We start from the raw sequence: 15,230 nt of genomic DNA, 5'->3' as shown, positions 1-15,230 counted from the left end.
TGTGTGTGCACGCGGGGGCTGCATTCCTTTACGTGGATGCATGGTGACTATCTGAAGGAGGGAGAGAAAGTAAAAGGTCTAGCATGTTGCTGCTCTTTTTGTAGGATATTTATAACCCTGAGAGGCCAGATTTTAATAATTCATGGATACATGGCACCTCAAACATCCCAATGTTTTACTGGAGGAGAGAAAGAGCAGCACTGCAAGATGACACGGAGTGAGATCGAGAAAGTGCTCTCCCTCGCAGTGTGTGTCAGGCTTTCTATCTGTTTGTTACCTCAGCCAACAATTCATCTTTTACTCATTATTTATTCACCCATTGATTTATTTACTCATTCCTACACTTTTCAGGCCTCACTTTGTGTCTTGATCATTGTAGCACATCTGTAGTGTTGAACACAGTCTATTAGCCACCATTAACAGAAGCTCTTCCCTTCGTCTCATAAGCTTTAAGTCATTCAAGATTTCATAATCTGCTAAACTAACACAAAGGACCTCTACAGTACTTTTAGTAATTCATCCTTGGAAAGCTTTAGAGGTACAAAATATTTAGATCACATACATCAACTACAGTGTTAGAATTCAATATTCTTTAATATTTACAAATAAACACAACATTTGATTCATATATTTATTTAAACCATGAAATCTTCAATTTTAGAGACATTTGTTAAGTTATTTACAAATGTTAATTATATGTTCTTTCACTCTGTGTGTCACCTGCTTACTTTCCTGCCTGCCACAATATCAAGTTTTCTTTAGAAAAAAACATTATTTCCATGATGAAGAACAAATATTCTGTGTTTTAAAAGGAGTTAATATATATTAGATGGGGGGAAATTTTTCAGCCCCATCTATTAGAATTCATATCAGATTTGGATTTGGGTGCTGTAGGTTGACTCCCTGTGAAGTCCTGTGAGCTTGTCGGAGTTCCAGTGCTCCAGCACTCTACATTTGAATCACTGGAAGACCCATTTTGACCACTTGCACAACTGTGCACAACTCTTCTACTAAGTTTAAATAGCAAATCTGCAACTCCTAAAAATGTTATTTTTAGGAAGAGGATGGAGCTGCAGGAACAACTGCTCCATCCTGCCAGCCCCATGGCATTCCATATTTATCCAGTAATATGTAGAAAGACACATGTTGATACAAACTACTGCAGAGTGCAATCCTCATTTTACCAATTATACGTTCTTTCACTCTTTGTGTGTCACCTGCTTGCTTTCCTGCCTGTTTTCTTCCATAAACTGTGCATCAGGTATTTTTTTTCTAAGATCCCCCCCAGCAAATTATACTGTAAATTTCACAACCCCTTTTCAAACCTTGCATTGTCCTCAATAGATACACGCCCTTATCACAAAGCAGGAAAATAACCAGAGACCCAGACAGCCACTGGAAACAAAAGGGAGATTGCATGCAGGTGCATGCTGCTACATTTATTTGTGGTAGATATGCTGAGAAAGCAAGTGGGCTTTTTTTGTTTGTTTTGTTTTGTTTCTCTGCACAATTTTGCAGCTGCAAATACAAACAGCACAACTCAATACAAACACAGCTCCAGAGTGTGTTCAGCTATTGTGAGCTACTGGTTATCAAATGATCAGAACATTCAATTCAATTCAATTCAATTTTATTTATATAGCGCCAAATCACAACATAAGTCGCCTCAAGGCGCTTCATAATGTGTAACATGTGTTAACTGCATGCATTTTAGTCTATTTTTGCTGTTCAGTAAAATATAACAGACAAAGTAAATATTCTAAGGACTAGCAGAATACATTAATGTCAAGTAATGCATTTTCATTTAAATGTAAATATATATTTATATACATTTTGTATCTCTCTTTTCAGATATGCATCTATATATTACTCAGTTACTAAGATTGTTTGAGCCAAACTACTGTATAGACAGTACTGAGAATCCTCCGAAGTGACTCAGTAACTGCATGATTGCATAATATGGCTTTCTACATCTGAAGCCGTGTCAGTCTAGTAATAATGGATCTGAATCACCTTTACAGCTCAAACTTACACACAAGGCTATATAAGGCTCAGCAAGGTCTGACATATGCTCCCTTTACAGTCTCGGGAGAATAAGGGGAATATATATGGGTATACCAGCCTGTTTTGTGGAGTAAAAAGGCTTTTCATATTCTGTCTTTGACTCACATACCTTCTTTATCTGTTGGGAATTCACTGCATAATGCCATCCAAGCTGTAGGTCCACTGTTCTCATTAAAAAATTGCCTTGTAAATAGATGTTAAACATTAACTAGTTTATAATAATAGATTTAGTTGTGTTAATTGTTTGTGAACATCGGGATTTTAATATAACGGATTGTAGATAATAAAATATGACTATACAGTTGACTACATAACTTTTTCTACCTTTAATAGATGGTGCGACAAGGCTTTACAAGAAATGATTTCAGTCAGCTGAGCTCAGAGGACTTCGTTGTCGGCTTCTGTGCGTCTTTTTTGTCATCCCTCTGTGTTCTGTGGGGATTTCATTACTAGCGCTCCCTAAGTTCATTCAAAAACCCTCAAAGTCTCGACTGATCTCATTGTGCATAAAAGTTTTTTTTTCATGAACACTACTCTTTATTCCGTTTCATCCCATTTATTTTCTTAACTCCGTCTCTCCCTTCAACTCTTCTCAAGTTTACCCTCACAAACTAATCACCTCCCTGTCATGCTAATCTTCAGTTGCTCTGTCTCCCCTCACAACCCCTCAGGTGACATCAAGCCGTGCAGCCCAGCAGCAACAATCACAAACTGGGCCGGGGTCAGGTAAGCCTGATCACATCTCCAATTTCTTTGCATGTAATAATATGACAAGGCCTGACATACAGTTGATATGTCAAATGACATATGGAGACATTGACCAAGAACCAAGAAACCAAAAATATGATACTAAGAGAATATTTTTAGAATGTGCAGTATGAATAGCTTTATTATATTATTAGTGCATCCTTGATCTGGGGTCAGAGTTATGGGTTATTTATATGAAATCCTCACTTAGTCTTTTTTTTTAATTGTTAAAATTGATCACTCACTGATAATGATACCCAGTGTGCTCATATCCAGGCAAATGTCTGTGAATGTGTCCAATCTAAAATTCTAAGCATTATACAGTATATATGCAAACAGCTTTTTTAAGTAAAGTGTCACTGATGCACTTAAAATAAAATCTAAATTTTGACCTTTGTGCCAGTGTTTTGCTATTATAAATCTTTTTTTTGGCATATTACCAAGTTATCAGCCACAGAAAATCTCCAGCTTTTTAAAACCCACTTTAAATCTATTTCACATCATTATTATCAGGCTGATCACATTTCTCTGTCATTCTGTAACATTTACATGTTCATTAAGGTGTTTTCCCTCCACTTTTTTCCAAGGTATCTACTACTCCAGTGCCACCTTACCTGCCCAGGGTTCCCCTCTGTCAGGAGGGGGAGGCTCAGGGTCCGGTTCCCCCAGTAAACTTCAACGTCTGGGATCAGCCTCTGATGCACAAGGATACGCTACCACTCAGCGGCTGCCTTCCTCTTCTTCCTCCTCTCCCAAACAGTCTCCTGCTAATCGATTGGCCAAATCATACAGGTAGAGAGCATATACTGCTGCTAATACTGACATACAGTCCGTATTAGAATAATGAAAAGGCTTGAAAAATAGCTTGAGAATAAGCTAAACACATGATGATGGTTTGCAATAGAATAAAAAAACAGAAAAGAATATAAAAGTTAAACTTAAGTCTTGCAAGTTGATTGTCAGCTTCTTTATGCCAGCATATAAAAACATATCCTGTACATGACACATGACAAATGATTGTTCTTAAACATGAAGAGCAATCAGTTGTTTGAATATTTGAATATATATATATATATATATATATATATATATATATATATATATATATATATATATATATGCGCGCAAACAAATCATGCTACTTTGTTCATTTGTCTTTCAGCACCACAGTTGCTGTGACAACAGCAGGAGGGGGCGGTTCCCCCCTGAGGGTGGCATCTCCACCTAATTCCACAGCAGGAGGGGGAGGGGCCAGCTCCACATCTTCCCCTCTTCACCAGGTAGATCGTTCAACAGTTATACAATGTGGACACACACAGAAAGGAAATGTATTTTGTGATAATAGACTATAAAATGAGAAGATTTTTATGTGAAGCATACATTTAAAGTCCATTAAAATTACCACGGGTTATACAATATTATAATGAATGCAAATGCAACTGCACTTAGTGGAATATAAATTCACTTCTGCAAAGTGAAAGGACTTTAGACAAGTGCTATATAACTGAATGGTGTCTCACACTAATGCATAGAAATACTTATTATTTTGATTGTGGGAATGTGTCATATCCAGTTTGTATGTACATAAGGTTAAAGCTGTGTTAGCTTTCTCCTCACCTCTTTCACAGTGGCTGTAATCACAGATTGCTTGGAGGAATTTAGTTATTGTATCCATTTTGTACATATTATATTATTGTTATACATTTACATTACAGTTTAACTGATTCTACAGTAGTGATTATGTTTTTCTAAACGATTGAACAGATGTGTAATTGTTAGTTGTGTTATTTGTTGTAAGTGTAATTTTATGACACTGTGTAGTTATACAGTGCATTAAAACCATATGGCTGGTGTTACTATTATATTATTTACATTCTACCAGATGTTTGGTCACACAAATAATAACACAGGGCAGCTGCAGGGCAATTATTTTTAGTTATATATTTAGATTGTTGTGTAAATTACATCCTTGACTCTAAAATGATTGGACATTTGCATTTATACACCCTTTTCCAAATGTTTTGCATTTGAACAAAGCCAATTTGGCAATGTAAACTTAAAAACATGTCAGTACAAAAACTTTTTATCCACACCAATCAAACTGAAACACGAGCCATGCCCGCTGTTACATATTTGGCTGCCACACTCAGTATTCTTAACTATTCAATCCAGCAACTCTCGTCTCTGCAGATGAGTTCAGGCATAGGGAGCTATGCAACTCTGTCTCCCAAACGACTGGCAGCTCATCACGCTTCTGACCAGTACAAGATCTCCCACGAACTCTACGCTACTGCTACACTGCAGAGACCTGGAAGTCTGGCAGGTGGGGGTTGACACATTCATGCACTGTCGTGTAGAGTTTCATGTGCTTGCACAAAACATAAACCCTCCAAAATATGTAATCCGTATTAAACTAAGTATACTATGAATACTAAGGGGATGTAAGTAAATCGCTCACAGTGTATCTTCGATTGTCTGTTTGTGCTGCAGATGTAGTATCTCGTATCAGTGAAGCATTTGTAGTCTAATTGTTACATTTCATTGCATCACACTGCTGTTCTTAGAAATGTCAATTGCTATGTTTAAATCTGTTGAATTAGCCGGTCTATGAAAAAGCACATCGCTGTGCTGTGGTTGATATCTCAGGCTATACTTCAAAGGAGGCATCGGTGTCTCTGAGGCTGCCCGTTAGAAAGTTTAAACTTTAGAATTAATATACTAAGCTATCAGCAGTTATATTTGAGAATTATGAGCTATTTCACTCACAGCTGTGTACCTGCTTTAAGAATGACTTAAAATTATTAAAATTCCTAATTATGTCTTCCAATACGCATGTCCAATAGCTGGGTGTAGGGAAGGACACTGATCTTAGTGCAGCCAGTTCTTAAAAGTACCAAATGGATTTAGATTAAGATACAATCTGTTTGGCGTTTCCCAGGGTTACATGTACTAAAACCGGTGTCAAAATATCTATAGACCCAACTGTAGGTCTATAAATATTGACATTGCTTTCAATACACTAGGAAATGATTTATCTTCTCCTTGATCTGCTGTGTTTTTTTCTTCTTACTGACTTCAGAAAGGACATTTTGTAGTTTAATTGTAACTGTGAGTGAAGTAAGGAAAAGGTTGTTCTTGGTGACTCTGCTAGAGCATCCTTTGCCATGGACATTTTTTCCTGTGTGTATTTTGATTTTTTTTCATCAAAAAAATGAAACAAAAAATAAAATAGATGAATATTGATTGAACCATGCTACACGGAGTAAGTTTATTTGATTAGTTCTTTAAACTTAGAGCTACAGTGATAGGAACATGACCTTCATGGTTTACCCTGAGGGTGCAACTGTGATCTTGACGCATTGCCTCAGGTTCCATGTCTCCTGAAGGCTTTAAATGGAGTAGAAAAGAAAGACGTGAGCAGGAGTGGACTGGGGAAATAAAATTAACGCAGTTTGCTATCATGTGCATAGACTACCAGATTGTCGTTGATTGCATGAGGGCAATTTAATGGCAATTCATGCTGGCAATGCACTATGTTTTATTTCACCTGTAAGGTCTGATAGTTACCACATTTTCAAAATCCTACCAAGCATGAATTGTGTGTAGATAGTGTTACTCAGAAAATGGCTTATCGGAGTGGATGATGTGCTCCTAGGAAAAGCACAGTAGAGTTCATCTGAGTAGCATGTTTGGAGAGGTACTTAGCAGCTTCACAGCTCCTACTCTATGCCAGAGTTAAGCTGCGTACAACAGAAATTGCCTAAAAAAGACGTTTACTGTCTGTGCTTTTTGTATGAAGGGCTGGTGTGATATAGTTCACTGGGTCTAAATATTGCCATGGTAGCAATGCAGGATAATATATGCAGCATACAATATATAATGTGTGGTTTGATGCGGAGCTTTATTGGCACTGAAAATAGTTGCTGGTTAACATTGGAAACTCAAAGCTGTGGAAATTCAATATATAGTTTTGTTCTGTTTTTTTTAATTTATGCTTCTCAGAAAAAATGTTGTAACAGTCCATCTTTAATATTAAATCTGCCATTGAGAACTATACTACCATTCTTGGTGGAATTACAATATACAGGTGAATGAGCAGCTCCTTGCTATATTTTTGTAGGTAAAAATGTAGTTTGCTCTATTTTTTACTAAACAGGCAGGACTGTAATTCACCAAGGAGCCAGAGTTGGGTTTGGCATGTTGTTATTCATTTTAAATATTTTACTGAATAAAACATCATATGAGTGGATCTCTCTCACTCTCTACATCAGCCTGTCATTTTTGTCTTAAAGTTCCACTTCCTCTTTAAAGAAAGAGGTCAGTACTTCCATGAGTGGGCCCCCGTGAGCCAAAGAGTAAATGTATAATGAAATAAAACCAACTCACCAAGACTTCAAAGATGAAAGGCACTAGAGGAAGTGAAAGAGCTCAGATGAGTCATGCTGTTAATGGGTGTGTCCACGACTCTAATTAGTATTCTTTTATGCATATTCTCATATTGTCTTTCAGTCCTGTAAAATTCACTGTATTTTCACCTGGGGTCCACGGCAGTTCTAATGTCTGTTCTTCCAGTATCTATTATTCTTTTTTCTTCCCTTATGCTGACACCCTTGTCCTCTTGCTGTTTGAGTTCACCATCTGGCTACAGCTGGCCAGTAGAGTATGAAGGGATGCAGCCAACCTTTCATAGGCTTGGGAGGTTAACAGGCCAGTCAGATAACCACACAGCTGAAAGAAGGACAGAGTTGAGGTGCAACAGCGGTTTATCATCTGCCATAATAGTAAAGAAATAGGATAATAGGTTGTCAAAGGAGCTTGCAAAGAAAAGCGTCTGGACTTCTTTAAGTTACTTGAAGACGTTTCACCTCTCATCCGAGAAGCTTCTTCAGTTCTAAGGTCAAATGGTGGGGAGTCCCAGATTTAAACCTAGTGGGAGTTTCCCCCCACAGAGGGACAAAAGGACCCCCTGATGATCCTCTAATCACCTGAGAGGTTTCACCTGTGAAACTGGGTGTGGGTCCCAATCAGCCAGAGTTTCGGGTGAGCTCATTGTGAAACCTGGCCCCACCTTATCATGCAAATTCCTGAGGTCAGATGGCCCAGGATGTGAGTGGGCGTTAAGGCGTCTGGGGAGGGATCTCAAAACTGGATTATAGATGGCAGACAGTTGGTGTTGTAAACCACCGCCTCTGTTCAAAGATCACACAGTGGTCATAGATGGCTTCTTTCACTCCTCTTTCAAACCATCTGTCCTCTCTGTCCAAAATGTGAACATTGGCATCCTCGAAAGAGTGTCCTTTATCCTTAAGATGCAGATGAACTGCTGAGTCTTGTCCTGTAGAGGTGGCTCTTCTATGTTGTGCCATGCGCTTGTGAAGTGGCTGTTTGGTCTCTCCGATGTAGAGGTCTGGGCATTCCTCGCTGCACTGTACAGCATGCTTACGACACCAACTGTCTGCCATCTATAATCCAGTTTTGAGTTCCCTCCCCAGACGCCTTAATGCCCACTCACATCCTGGGCCATCTGACCTCAGGAATTCGCATGATAAGGTGGGGCCAGGTTTCACAATGAACTCACCCGAAACTCTGGCTGATTCATTCTTCGGTGTGCATATATTTAATCCTACTTAGATGGCAAAGTCTATTAATATGCATTGATTTCTGATATAACCTGACAGATTGAGGTATTTGACTGTGTTACATTGATGATGGATTCACATGGAGGTTTGAATCTTCGTGCACTGGCCCATCATCCCGTGTAACTTTCTTGGCATGCGACTTCAAGTGCACTGAAAACTATTGTAATATGATATGACATTAGCTCCACTGGACCATCTCAGTCACTCATAGCTTTCTAACTCAGTGTATGTATGACTATTTATGTCTTTTTATTTCTATCTCGCACCATGTCACCTAAACCCTCCCATATAAACCCATATTCCCCCACTTTGCTACTTTTCTACCCTTGCCTAATTTTAATTTTGGGTCTCCTCGTCTTCATTGGGAGGCCCCTTGCCTTACATTTGTCCTGCTGTGTAATGAACAAATGCCTGCTGTCAATGTTTCCTTGTCATGTTTTTTTCTGTGGGACTCCTGCCAAACACAGAGCAAAGGAGAGAGGGGGAAGGGGGGGTTGCATCTCATTATTTTATAGCTGCCGAACAGCAATGTGTTCCATGGAGATTAAAAAAATTAAATGCAGAGGCATCACTCCCTGTTTTCTGTCTCTCTCAATCTGTATATTTCTTCTTATCTCATTTGTTGCTGCATATGTCTCTATTTTTTTCTCTGCTTTTGATTTGCTTGAACTATAACTCTCTCACTTCCTTACCAGTCGTACAAACACATATGCTTCTTTATTTTCCTTTCGTTTAAATACCATATACACATTTATGTCTTTATTTTACCTCTTTTCACATGTCAAATACTTCTTACTCAACCCTCTCCATCCTTTTTGTTTCTAACCTGCTCATCTTCTTTCCTCATTTTCTACCTTTCACTTTGTCATTCCTTTTTCACTGTGTTGTACTCACATCTTTTTACTTCCTCTTTCTTCACTCTAGGTTCTCGTGGCTCCTACAGTAGTCAGCATAGTCAAGAGCCCCTTCGGCCTCTGGGGTCCCCAGAGCACCACATAGATCCGATCTATGAAGAACGTGTCTATCACAACAAGGGCCCCATGAGAAGCCTTAGCCAGAGCCAGGGCCCAGACTCAGGGCCCTACCGCAACAACACAGGTAAGGCAGTCATTGCATCAAATTGTATCATCAATGCAGTTTCATGTTTTGTTTTGTTTCTACTTCGTGTGGCTTAGACATTTTAGAGTTTAAGCCCTGAACTCTGAAACTGTGTTTAAGGTAAATAAACTCAGTCATCTCTGACAAGTGACTAAGAGTATGTTATGGAAAACAAGGGCAACCACTTTCTCTATAAAGTGTATGATACAACAGTAGTACACAAATTAGACTCACAGAGGCAAAAAGCATTTAGTGAAGGAGTAAAGGTAGGTAAAAAAATCCAAGTTTTGACCTTGATGGTGACTGTAACCAGCTGGTAAGAGGTGTAATTTAAAACTGTGTTAGATTTAATCCATTTGTATTTTCAGTATTCACATGTTCAGCAGAAAGGAAGTGCGCTATAGTCACATAGCCTTGGAATAGCTGCTGAGTAGGAGAAAGAGAAAAAGTTACAGCCACACAGAGGTCTTGTGTTGAAGATCAACTGGTATAGGGTAAATCAAGGTGCTGGCTTTTGGAAAAGCACAACGTTGCATTTCAGTGGCAAGCTTTTTATATGAAATGTTTTGGAGGGAGATTCAGAAAAGCAGCTAGCCAATCCAAAGAGGGTCTCGTTCTTATTGGTTAGGTATTGGGCTTGTTTGTGTGGCTCTCTGGCCTTAATTTTGTTTTCAGTAGGTAAGAAACAGGCTGAAGTTGAGGTGAGTTGAAGTACTGATTTAACTTCTGTGAGATATATCTATAGGACAAAAGCAAAAAAAATAGTTCTTTATGGGCTAAACCTGTTGTCATATTATAATCATAACTTGTCCCTGACTGAGAGTGGGCATTTCAACCTTCTCCCACTGAGACCTGCGGTCTCAAACTTGGAGATGCTAATTCTCAATTCTGCTGTTTAACACTAAACTAAGAACCACTCCAGTGCGACCTGGAAGCCATCACCTGATAATGTGAACAGAATTATATCATCCACTAAAAGCAAAGACAAGATCCTGAGACTACCAAAGTGTAGTCAAACAGATACCTCAATCTGAGTTATCCGTCTCGTTCCCAGACTCAGACGAGATCCTCTAAGTATTCCATCCACCACCTGATTATATACCCACTTGAAGTCAGCAGCACCCCACTCCCACTGTACCTAATGTGAGCAGAGCACTGCTTCCTCCTCTTGAGGCATCTGACGGTTTGCGAGAATTGTTTTGAGGTAGACCAAAAATCTTGTTACATGGCCTCACCAAACTCCTCCCACACCTGAATTTTTGCTGGAGCCAGAGCCACACCGCGCTTGTTACCTGCCCTCAGTCCCACAGGCTAACCAAGCTCAATAGGACCCATTCTTCAGCTTGACTGCTTTCTTCACCACCATCCAACATCTGGTTCAGACACTGTAAAACCATGAAACAGATCAACTACCCTGTGGCCACAGGTCCGTGCAATCACCTCAATGAAGGTGCAGAACATGATCCACGTGGTAGACTCAGTCTCCCGAGTCTCCCTCGGAATGCTGTCAAACTTCTGCCGGAGGTAGGAATTTAAGATCTGTTAGATGTTCCCACCACACCATCATAATACATTTGGCTGTGCCAGCCCTGCCCACTAACTTCCCCTTCCACCTGATCCAACTCAGCCAGTTGGTGATCAGTTTAGAGCTCAGCTCCTGCTGATATTCTCTGACTGTTAGAAATGCTCCATTTAAAATTACCTTCCATGCTATTTCCTTCATGATCACTCTCACTTTTCTTATGCTTTAGTAATGTAACCAAAAGTTGTGGAAATTTTCACTAAAAACACTATTCTGATAGTTCTGACCTACTTAAACCCTTGAGTATACGACTAGAAATTATACATAAATTATGGCTTTTCCCTCTTTCATTGTTTTTAACTAGCATTAGGCTCCGGTGATAGATAAGCCAATATGATTGTCTTTTATGTGTTATTGTTCCAGTTGATTTAGGTTCAAATCAATTGAATGTATTAAGGCCCTTTCACAAAGAGAGTTACATTCACTGCTCTGCCTGCTAGGCTAAGTGAAGGTCCCAAATATGTGTTGTGCAATCTGTGTATGTCTTTTTTCTTTCTGCGCCCAGTGATGTGTATGTGTATAATATGTACCCACTTCATGTCATTCCTCATTTCTATTGGTCATGCAAAGACTGCACTCCAACACTGCACTGTGCTTTGCTTGACGCCATGGTAAATTGTTCACGGATGGCAGAAGCAGTCATTGTATGAGAGAGTCATTAAATGTGAAGTAACTGGCCTAATTTGAAAATCTAAGGACTTGAAAGTAGAAATATATATTGTAGAGATAGATGTAGCCACAGTAAGAGTAAAAAGCTCTCAGAAAAATACATACTACACATATAGATACCTAAAAATTCTCCTTAAATACCAGTACATCTCCGAATACATGTCCATATTTGAGCAAGGCCAAGATGGTTCACAACAAAGAACAGTCCTTGATTTTGTAGATGGCATTTTTAAGCCCATTGGTGTGTTTCTGCTCAGGAAGATCAACCCATATATGTCTTAAATATAAAGTGTAACTTCAACAGCTTTTCCATAGTTTAAAATATAAGAATTGGTCCTTGAATAGTTTATGATATCCACTATTTTTCTGCCACACACTAGGCAAATAATGCATCATGTCTAACATAAAAATGCAAAAATGTGCTGCAATTAACTTTTGTAATGAGACAATATGTGTGTTCTCTAGTATCTAAAGTTGTTTTTAATCAGTCACCAAGCAAAAATAATACTTGTTAACCAATGTCAGGAACAACTGAGATACCTTTGCACTGAATATATCAACCCTCGTCAGTGCCAGTTTTCTTTTCTACAAAGTGAATGGTATGTTGTCTAGTTGGTCCAGTGAATTTCTATCAAGTCTAGAGCCAAATGAAGATAATGCTTTATGAAAAATAAAGAGTAAGTGGCATAGAAAAAGGCATTGCCAAGCTTATTGTGTTTGTGAAGCACAATAGGCTGTGTGGATGTTTTTTTCCCTTTTTTTTATTCGCAATGAACTGCAGTTGGATACATTTACTATCGAACTCACACAGTCATTCTCACTCGCTCTCCATTGTTGCCAGCAGTGTATTTTTAATAGGACCTCATTGAGCTTATCTCGTTGTGGGTTTAGGTATACCATGTTAATCCCATTACAGTATCATATCCACAAAAAAACACCCAAGTCTCTCAAGCCGCTTTCACAGCTCCGTCGACGTCTTTAACGAGTCGATCCTTAATAGCTATCATTAGCATTCAGGTCAGAATTATGACAGTAAATGTGCCACCCTAGACCAGAGTTTGAGTTCATCAGTTTCACTCACTTAAAAGGAAAGAACATCTTCCATAAGCACCAAGCATAGCTTTTGAAGCACATTTCAGAGTTGGGTCATTGGGTTTGCTCATATTCTTGTGGGATATTGCTTTGATTACAATCAGTGAAATTCAGAACGCTTCATACAGTGATATCATTGTCTTTGCAAGCAGAAATCATTTAAATAAGTATGCTCTGTGTAAATAATCATTCTGTACATTCGATAATCTTTAATCCTACAACTGTTTACAACTTGCATAGTTCCCATTTCTGTATAGCTGTATATCTCAGATTTCTGTAAAGTTATTTATTTCATATTCTGTATAGTTTTTCATATTTATATCCTGTTCATATCCTGTACATAGCTTGTACTCACTACAGCCTGTACATACTTATAGTTATAGAATATTCACAACATACTTCATACCGTGTACATTATAACATACCATAATAGACCCATTTCTGTAATATACTCACATATCTATATTATTGCTAATATATATTGTAATATATCTATATCACTAAAGCACTTCTGGATGGATGCAAACTGCATTTCGTTGCCCTGTACCTGTGCATGTGCAATGACAATAAAGTTGAATTCTATTCTATTCTATTCAGAAGTGCACAGAGATAATCCAGTGTTATCTATAATTTACTGTGCCTTGTATTTGTAGTTTCAATAGATGGGTATGAGAAACTCACAAAGGAAATTTGCACTGCAGCTACGAAAATCAATAGACTGTGGATTAGACCGTGTGCATTTAATTGTAACACTGGAAGTTTACAATGCACTTCTCCAATGATACAGTGTTTTAATAGATTGTCTGATGTTGTTGGAGCTAAATCCTTCATCAGAGCATATATTTTATCTCATGCACAAATATTTCCCTGCTGCGCTTGGCCCTTGTAACTACACTGCAAGAACAACACACCGAAGAGTAACAGCACCTTGAAGTCTCAGGGCTATTGAATTAAAGCTTGGCCTTTACACAGCGTATTTTGAAATTTGTGTGAATAGCATGTGCAGTGAAAAGGAGGTTGTCTAATAAGGTTCATAATGCATAGAGTGATGGCACATAATGAACTGATAAGGGCTGTGCTGACATAGTAAGCGGTAAGTCATTAATTATGTCATAGTGCCTTTTCTTGGCAATGGCAAGCTCACATTATTGGTTCATTAAGCTGGCATGGATCAATGTAATTAATGCTATAAGTCATCCCTTTGCTGAAAAGAAAAGAGAGACAGTTTTGTGTGGGTATTTGACTTCAAAATTTCCAAAGTTGTAGTCAGAGGTCTGCAGTGTGTGGTGCACAGTGTCAGTCTAATTTAGGGCCAATTTAAACAAGGCAGTCAAATGAAGCCCACAATATTCGCTGAGAGCAGGGGGCATAGCATTATTTAACTGGGCACTTAACTATGAAGAGGAGCAACGTGGTACAACAAAAGCCATCTAAGTGACTCTAATTTTGCGTGCGCTGTTTTTATAGCTACTGTTTTTCTGGGCCGGTTTTATCTCAAAGAGACACACGAAAGGAAATGCGAATTAGGAACAAACAGGACATGAAGAAGAAGCGAGTAAAGTGGATATACGGTGGCCTCTGATCTATAGTTCAAATGATTTTAGAAGGTAAAATGTTAGAGTTGTGACTAAGTTAGTTACATTGTGGCAAACTTTTGCCAGAATGATGTTGATTTTCACAATACTCTGCTAGTCTGATGGCTTATTTTATGTCCAACACTGCAGTAAACCAACAGACCTGTAGTCTCAGGAAGCCATTGTCTCCCAGCACAGCGGACAGCTATTTGTCAGCACACTTTGACAGTTCACTCAAGTTGAGTTTAAAATGTTGGTAATTGGTAAACCTGTCTGCTTGGCTTCCACAGCTCTCAAGTCTTCTAGCTCAGTTCATTTCAGCACTACATTAATTGTTGCTGTGAGTGTTGCATTAACAGCACTGTCACTGTGGCTAATACAACTGAAGGAAAAATAAAAAAGCTTTTACTAAACCTCGACTACATGTGTCACCCCCCGATCAAACATCTCTCACATCTACACAATCTTCTTCAGTGATTTGCTACAGTCTCAGCCTCTTCATTACTTTTACATCTACACAGCACAACACTATGTATAGCAACTATGAGTGTGTATTTGCGTGTTTTTGCATGCATGTGTGCAGGCAGTGATGTGTTTCATTCTTGGATTAAACCAGGCCAGTGCCCCAGAGGGCTGCAGGTTAATGCGGCCTATTTTAAACGATTATTCCTGCATGGCCACATCTTCTCCAGCGCGCACATGAATACACCTACATGCTGGTATATTTTCCCACAAGAGATTGTGCTTCTAAAATCAGCCTACGCT

General features: G+C 38.8%; 1 protein-coding gene across 2 annotated transcripts in view; it reads left to right on the top strand.

The window, feature by feature from the left end:
- Positions 1 to 15,230, top strand: part of ctnnd2a (catenin (cadherin-associated protein), delta 2a) — a 239,891-nt gene that overhangs the window by 93,671 nt on the left and 130,990 nt on the right. For both annotated transcript variants that reach the window (XM_085362997.1, XM_085362996.1), the window contains exons 6-10: positions 2,736 to 2,790; positions 3,399 to 3,603; positions 3,974 to 4,091; positions 5,002 to 5,134; positions 9,375 to 9,548. In XM_085362997.1, coding sequence (XP_085219123.1) covers positions 2,736 to 2,790; positions 3,399 to 3,603; positions 3,974 to 4,091; positions 5,002 to 5,134; positions 9,375 to 9,548 — 685 coding nt within the window. The remainder of the gene's footprint in view (positions 1 to 2,735; positions 2,791 to 3,398; positions 3,604 to 3,973; positions 4,092 to 5,001; positions 5,135 to 9,374; positions 9,549 to 15,230) is intronic.

Source organism: Diplotaxodon limnothrissa, linkage group LG9, assembly GCF_057381915.1.
Source record: "Diplotaxodon limnothrissa isolate DT_005_m linkage group LG9, D_limnothrissa_male_GT1.1, whole genome shotgun sequence".
NCBI classification, from domain to species: domain Eukaryota; kingdom Metazoa; phylum Chordata; class Actinopteri; order Cichliformes; family Cichlidae; genus Diplotaxodon; species Diplotaxodon limnothrissa.
This window is presented reverse-complemented; position numbering and strand designations above follow the sequence as displayed.